The 8,932-nt window shown below is 61.6% G+C and overlaps 1 protein-coding gene across 1 annotated transcript in view; it reads right to left on the minus strand.

Moving 5' to 3' along the window:
• Positions 1–4,655: 4,655 nt before the first annotated feature.
• Positions 4,656–8,932, minus strand: part of LOC119958081 (nck-associated protein 1-like) — a 75,959-nt gene continuing 71,682 nt past the window's right edge. The window contains exon 17 of the mRNA XM_038786307.1: positions 4,656–4,808. Coding sequence (XP_038642235.1) covers positions 4,656–4,808 — 153 coding nt within the window. The remainder of the gene's footprint in view (positions 4,809–8,932) is intronic.

Genomic DNA, 8,932 nt, shown 5'->3' on the forward strand with positions numbered 1-8,932 from the left:
CTTCGGGACCCAACCCGGCCGACCTTCGGGACCCAACCCGGCCGACCTTCGGGACCCACGCCGCCCGACCTTCGGGACCCAACCCGGCCGACCTTCGCGACCCAACCCGGCCGACCTTCGCGACCCAACCCGGCCGACCTTCGGGACCCAACCCGGCCGACCTTCGCGACCCAACCCGGCCGACCTTCGCGACCCAACCCGGCCGACCTTCGCGACCCAACCCGGCCGACCTTCGCGACCCAACCCGGCCGACCTTCGGGACCCAACCCGGCCGACCTTCGCGACCCAACCCGGCCGACCTTCGCGACCCACCCCGGCCGACCTTCGCGACCCAACCCGGCCGACCTTCGCGACCCAACCCGGCCGACCTTCGCGACCCAACCCGGCCGACCTTCGCGACCCAACCCGGCCGACCTTCGCGACCCAACCCGGCCGACCTTCGCGACCCAACCCGGCCGACCTTCGCGACCCAACCCGGCCGACCTTCCCGACCCAACCCGGCCGACCTTCCCGACCCAACCCGGCCGACCTTCCCGACCCAACCCGGCCGACCTTCCCGACCCAACCCGGCCGACCTTCGGGACCCAACCCGGCCGACCTTCGACCCGGCCGACCTTCGCGACCCAACCCGGCCGACCTTCGGGACCCAACCCGGCCGACCTTCGGGACCCAACCCGGCCGACCTTCGCGACCCACGCCGGCCGAACTTCATGGCCCAACCCGGCCGACCTTCGGGACCCAACCCGGCCGACCTTCGCGACCCAACCCGGCCGACCTTCGCGACCCAACCCGGCCGACCTTCGCGACCCAACCCGGCCGACCTTCGGGACCCAACCCGGCCGACCTTCGCGACCCAACCCGGCCGACCTTCGCGACCCAACCCGGCCGACCTTCGCGACCCACCCCGGCCGACCTTCGCGACCCAACCCGGCCGACCTTCGGGACCCAACCCGGCCGACCTTCGCGACCCAACCCGGCCGACCTTCGCGACCCAACCCGGCCGACCTTCGCGACCCAACCCGGCCGACCTTCGCGACCCAACCCGGCCGACCTTCGCGACCCAACCCGGCCGACCTTCGCGACCCAACCCGGCCGACCTTCGCGACCCAACCCGGCCGACCTTCGCGACCCAACCCGGCCGACCTTCCCGACCCAACCCGGCCGACCTTCCCGACCCAACCCGGCCGACCTTCCCGACCCAACCCGGCCGACCTTCCCGACCCAACCCGGCCGACCTTCGGGACCCAACCCGGCCGACCTTCGGGACCCAACCCGGCCGACCTTCGCGACCCAACCCGGCCGACCTTCGGGACCCAACCCGGCCGACCTTCGGGACCCAACCCGGCCGACCTTCGCGACCCACGCCGGCCGAACTTCATGGCCCAACCCGGCCGACCTTCGGGACCCAACCCGGCCGACCTTCGCGACCCAACCCGGCCGACCTTCGCTACCCAACCCGGCCGATCTTCGTGACCCAACCCGGCCGACCTTCACGGCCCAACCCGGCCGACCTTCGCGACCCAACCCGGCCGACCTTCGCGACCCAACCCGGCCGACCTTTGCGACCCAACCCGGCCGACCTTCGCGACCCAACCCGGCCGACCTTCGCGACCCACGCCGGCCGACCTTCGGGACCCACCCCGGCCGTCCTTCGGGACCCAACCCGGCCGACCTTCGCGACCCAACCCGGCCGACCTTCGCGGCCCACGCCGGCCGATCTTCGCGACCCAACCCGGCCGACCTTCGCGACCCAACCCGGCCGACCTTCGGGACCCAACCCGGCCGACCTTCGCGACCCAACCAGGCCGACTTTCGCGGCCCACGCCGGCCGACCTTCGCGACCCAACCCGGCCGACCTTCGGGACCCAACCCGGCCGACCTTCGGGACCCACGCCGGCCGACCTTCGCGACCCAACCCGGCCAACCTTCGGGACCCAACCCGGCCGACCTTCGGGACCCAACCCGGCCGACCTTCGGGACCCACGCCGCCCGACCTTCGGGACCCAACCCGGCCGACCTTCGCGACCCAACCCGGCCGACCTTCGCGACCCAACCCGGCCGACCTTCGGGACCCAACCCGGCCGACCTTCGCGACCCAACCCGGCCGACCTTCGCGACCCAACCCGGCCGACCTTCGCGACCCAACCCGGCCGACCTTCGCGACCCAACCCGGCCGACCTTCGGGACCCAACCCGGCCGACCTTCGCGACCCAACCCGGCCGACCTTCGCGACCCAACCCGGCCGACCTTCGCGACCCAACCCGGCCGACCTTCGCGGCCCAACCCGGCTGACCTTCGCGACCCAACCCGGCCGACCTTCGGGACCCAACCCGGCCGACCTTCGGGACCCAACCCGGCCGACCTTCGGGACCCACGCCGCCCAACCTTCGGGACCCAACCCGGCCGACCTTCGCGACCCAACCCGGCCGACCTTCGCGACCCAACCCGGCCGACCTTCGGGACCCAACCCGGCCGACCTTCGCGACCCAACCCGGCCGACCTTCGCGACCCAACCCGGCCGACCTTCGCGACCCAACCCGGCCGACCTTCGCGACCCAACCCGGCCGACCTTCGGGACCCAACCCGGCCGACCTTCGCGACCCAACCCGGCCGACCTTCGCGACCCAACCCGGCCGACCTTCGCGACCCAACCCGGCCGACCTTCCCGACCCAACCCGGCCGACCTTCGCGACCCAACCCGGCCGACCTTCGCGACCCAACCCGGCCGACCTTCGCGACCCAACCCGGCCGACCTTCGCGACCCAACCCGGCCGACCTTCCCGACCCAACCCGGCCGACCTTCCCGACCCAACCCGGCCGACCTTCCCGACCCAACCCGGCCGACCTTCCCGACCCAACCCGGCCGACCTTCGGGACCCAACCCGGCCGACCTTCGGGACCCAACCCGGCCGACCTTCGCGACCCAACCCGGCCGACCTTCGGGACCCAACCCGGCCGACCTTCGCGACCCACGCCGGCCGAACTTCATGGCCCAACCCGGCCGACCTTCGGGACCCAACCCGGCCGACCTTCGCGACCCAACCCGGCCGACCTTCGCTACCCAACCCGGCCGACCTTCGGGACCCAACCCGGCCGACCTTCGTGACCCAACCCGGCCGACCCTCATGGCCCACGCCGGCTGACCGGCGCGATCCACCATTTTCTCTTACCTTGTAATGTTCAGGTGAAATGTGGTTAACCTTCAATTTCTCGAGGATGAAAACATTTTCAGTTTCTGCACTTTTTTCCTGTAAACCTTTATCAAATAAAAACTCTCCCGCACTTGTAAAAATAAAGGCTGCGACCGTATTTTTAAAATGTTGCCGTACTGCGCATGCGTACCCGCTCATTGGTGCACCGATGAGCGTTACGCATGCGCAGTGTGGCCCCATTTTTAAAAATATGTTCGTGGCCATTTTGAAGGCCGCTTGCAGCCGGCGTTATTAACAGCCGGCTGCTGCGGCTGTTGCACGCGGATTTGCGCAATCGGGAGCGCCGCGACAGACGGCTCCGTGACCCTCCCGACACACGCCCACGACCCACCCACAGGTCGCGCCCCCGACTTTGACAATGCCTGACCTCACCCTGCACATCTTTGGACTGTGGGAGGAAACCGGAGCACCCGGAGGAAACCCACACAGACACGGGGAGGATGTGCAGACTCCACACAGACAGTCACCCAAGCCGGAATCGAACCTGGAACCCTGGAGCTGTGAAGCAGCAGTGCTAACCACTGTGCCGCCCCTGCGATCATTACCAATTCCAGATTTTATTAATTGAATTTAAATTCCACCATGGGATTTGAACCCTTGTCCCCAGAGCTTCTGGATTGCTAGTCCAGTGACATTGCAACTGTGCCACATCCCCCCCTTTTTTTTGTGCAAATAATATTGTGATTAAAGCTAATCAACATCAAGATCCGCTGCTGTGAATTGTGTAATGGAACCAAACAGTCTGCGACGTTTCCAGAAGCTTCCAGCTCTCCTAAACTCAGAGGAGAAACTTAATCCAAAGCTCCTGATCACTCCCCAGAGAGAAAAGTCTTGCGAGGATCTTTGTCACCAGTTGAGCCTTCTACTGCATTGCCCCCAATGGAACATGGATACGGGAAGAGGCCTATCTGCCTCTCAAGCCTATTTCTCCATACGAATGTCTGATCTGTGTCTTAACATTCACTATCCAGCTTGGTTCCATAATCTCTTAATGCTCCAAGTTGTGCCCCCATGGCCCAAACGCCCCCTGCCCCAGCCCCGCCAGAAGAAATAGTTTCTCTTCATCCACTCTACGAGTTCCTTTGACTACCATCAATTAGACTTGCCATGTCCCCTCACACGTGGAGATTGGCCAAAATTGGTCGGCCATTACCCATGGCACAGGCCCTGTTGATCCCATCAGACAACGGACAACTTTTGTATAATTGAGACATACAGAGTTAAGGGTCAGAATTGAAAGATCGCTTTTAGCTCTTATTACTTAGCACCGACAGTTTGATTAAACCAATCACCATTCTACCGATCCTTAATTGTTATATCAGATTTGCTGATGTGATTCTGTTAGAAATTCATGTCTGTAAATAAATGATCATTTATAAAGGATAATAGTGTACGCTGGATTCTTCCGATGTTTAATTCAACACCAAAATGCGAGTCAACTGTTTAGACGTTCCCGTCAGCCCCGGGGTCAGACGGGCTGGGAAGTTTCCGGAAGTCTCCAGATCCACTCAGCTCAGAAGAGAAAATCAGGCAGCTCATCTCTTCCCGTTCAGGATGAACTGCAGCGGTAAGGACGAGCAATGCGGAGTTCCTGGCCTACGATGAGGGAATGCCTGTCCGGAGGTCCTTTAAATACGGTGCCGGGACCTTTGACCCTCCCCCCATGGGTTAACGGCAGGGCAGGTGACTTCCTACCCGCCCCCACACCCCCTCGGAATTCGCGACGCTGTTTGCGGCGCATAATAATTGCACTGAGCAGCGGAAAGTCGCGCCCGTTCCGCCGTCCCGCAGCCCAGCGGGAATCATAGAATCATAGAATTTACAGTGCAGAAGGAGGCCATTCGGCCCATCGAGTCTGCACCGGCTCTTGGAAAGAGCACCCCTACCCAAGGTTAACACCTCCACCCTATCCCCATAACCCAGTAACCCCACCCAACACTAAGGGCAATTTTGGACACTAAGGGCAATTTATCATGGCCAATCCACCTAAACCGCACATCTTTGGACTGTGGGAGGAAACCGGAGCACCCGGAGGAAACCCACGCACACACGGGGAGGATGTGCAGATTCTGCACAGACAGTGACCCAGCCGGGAATCGAACCTGGGACCCTGCAGCTGTGAAGCATTTATGCTAACCACCATGCTACCGTGCTGCCCCGTCGACTTTCTCACTGACCACCGGACCTGGGGCGGATTTCTCCGACCCCCGCAGGGTCGGAGAATCGCCCGGGGCCGGCGTAAATCCCGCCCCCGCCGTGGCCAGAATTCTCCGCCACCCGGGAATCGGCGGGAGCGGGAATCGCGCCCTGCCGATTGGCATGCCCCCCGCAGCGATTCTCCGGCCCGCGATGGGCTGAAGTCCCGCCGCTGAGAGGCCTCTCCCGCCGGCATGGTTTAAACCACCTCTGGTGGCGGTGGGATTGGCGGCGCGAGCGGGCCCCCGGGGTGCCCCCACGGTGGCCTGGCCCGTGATCGGGGCCCACCGATCACCGGGCGGGCCAGTACCGTGGGATCACTCTTTTTCTTCCGCCGCCACCACGGCCTCCACCATGGCGGAGGCGGAAGATACCCCCATACCGCGCATGCGCCGATGGTGACGTCAGCGGCCGCTGACGCACCGGCGCATGCGCGAACCGGCGAAGGCCTTTCGGCCAGCCCCGATGCCGGCCGGCGGGCATCAAAGGCCGTTGGCGGTTTTGCCGCCAGTCGGCGTGGCGCCAACCACTCCGCCGTGGGCCTAGCCCCCAAAGGTGCGCCTTTGGGGAGGCCCGACGCCGGAGTGGTTGATGCCACCCCGCTACGCCGAGCCCCCCGCCCCGCTGGGTAGGGGAGGGGAGAATCCCACCCCTGGAATCCAGAACGGAAGATTCCACCCAGTGAGATTGCACAATTCCCACTTTTTAATTCAACATCATCTCTCAAAAGATTTCCCAAAGAGCTAATTTGCCACTCTTTCAAAATAAGGGGTCGCCATTTAAAACGGAGATGGGGAGAAATGGATTCTCCGTTCCTGAGACGAAGTGTTGACACCGCAGCAGGATTCGTGGACTTTCATGACAGCAAAACTGGGTCCGTACCTGGATCTATTCAGCGACTGTGGAGAGGCAGCACCGGCGCCGCGTGGAACACAATCGATTCCAATGGGAAACGGTGTCGGATTCACCAGGTCCGTGATTGACACTCGGGAGGCTGACAAGCTGCAGCCCCCCACACACATTACAGTCCCCACACACACTCATCCCAGCCACACACACATTACACTCCCCACACACACTCATCCCAGCCGCACACACACATTACACTCCCCACACACACTCATCCCAGCCGCACACACACATTACACTCCCCACACACACTCATCCCAGCCACACACACACATTACGCTCCCCACACACACTCATCCCAGCCGCACACACACATTACACTCCCCACACACACTCATCCCAGCCGCACACACACATTACACTCCCCACACACACTCATCCCAGCCACACACAGACATTACACTCCCCACACACACTCATCCCAGCCGCGCACACACATTACACTCCCCACACACACTCATCCCAGCCGCACACACACATTACACTCCCCACACACACTCATCCCAGCCCCACACACACATTACACTCCCCACACACACTCATCCCAGCCCCACACACACATTACACTCCCCACACACACTCATCCCAGCCACACACACACATTACACTCCCCACACACACTCATCCCAGCCGCACACACATTACACTCCCCACACACACTCATCCCAGCCCCACACACACATTACACTCCCCACACACACTCATCCCAGCCACACACACACATTACACTCCCCACACACACTCATCCCAGCCCCACACACACATTACACTCCCCACACACACTCATCCCAGCCGTACACACACATTACACTCCCCACACACACTCATCCCAGCCGCGCACACACATTACACTCCCCACTCACACTCATCCCAGCCGCACACACACATTACACTCCCCACACACACTCATCCCAGCCTCACACACATTACACTCCCCACACACAGTCATCCCAGCCCCACACACATTACACTCCCACACACACTCATCCCAGCCGCACACACATTACACTCCCCACACACACTCATCCCAGCCCCACACACACATTACACTCCCCACACTCATCCCAGCCTCACACACACATTACACTCCCCACACACACTCATCCCAGCCTCACACACATTACACTCCCCACAATCCATAATCCCAGCCGCACACACACATTACACTCCCCACACACACTCATCCCAGCCTCACACACACATTACACTCCCCACACACACTCATCCCAGCCCCACACACACATTACACTCCCCACACACACTCATCCCAGCCGCACACACACATCATACTCCCCACACACACTCATCCCAGCCGCACACACACATTACACTCCCCACACACACTCATCCCAGCCACACACACATTACACTCCCCACACACACTCATCCCAGCCGCACACACACATTACACTCCCCACACACACTCATCCCAGCCCCACACACATTACACTCCCCACACACACTCATCCCAGCCACACACACACATTACACTCCCCACACACACTCATCCCAGCCCCCCACACACATTACACTCCCCACACACACTCATCCCAGCCGCACACACACATTACACTCCCCACACACACTCATCCCAGCCGCACACACACATTACACTCCTCTCACACACTCATCCCAGCCCCACACACATTACACTCCCCACACACACTCATCCCAGCCGCACACACACATTACACTCCCCACACACACTCATCCCAGCCCCACACACATTACACTCCCCACACACACTCATCCCAGCCCCACACACACATTACACTCCCCACACACACTCATCCCAGCCACACACACACATTACACTCCCCACACACACTCATCCCAGCCGCACACACACATTACACTCCCCACACACACTCATCCCAGCCACACACACACATTACACTCCCCACACACACTCATCCCAGCCACACACACACATTACACTCCCCACACACACTCATCCCAGCCCCACACACACATTACACTCCCCACACACATTCATCCCAGCCGCACACACACATTACACACCCCATACACACTCATCCCAACCTCTCACACACATGACACTCCCCACACACACTCATCCCAGCCGCACACACACATTACACTCCCCACACACACTCATCCCAGCCCCACACACACATTACACTCCCCACACACACTCATCCCAGCCCCACACACACATTACACTCCCCACACACTCTCATCCCAGCCCCACACACACATTACACTCCCCACACACACTCATCCCAGCCTCGCACACACATTATACTCACCACACACACTCATCCCAGCCGCACACACACATTACACTCCCCACACACACTCATCCCAGCCTCACACACACGTTACAATCCCCACACACACTCATCCCAGCCGCACACGCACATTACACTCCCAACACACACTCATCCCAGCCGCACACACCTTACACTCCCCACACACACTCATCCCAGCCGCACATACACATTACACTCCCCACACACACTCATCCCAGCCTCACACACACGTTACAATCCCCACACACACTCATCCCAGCCTCACACACACATTACACTCCCCACACACACTCATCCCAGCCTCACACACACATTACACTCCCCAAACACACTCATCCCATT

This window comes from Scyliorhinus canicula, chromosome 28 (genome assembly GCF_902713615.1).
Source record: "Scyliorhinus canicula chromosome 28, sScyCan1.1, whole genome shotgun sequence".
Lineage (NCBI taxonomy): Eukaryota > Metazoa > Chordata > Chondrichthyes > Carcharhiniformes > Scyliorhinidae > Scyliorhinus > Scyliorhinus canicula.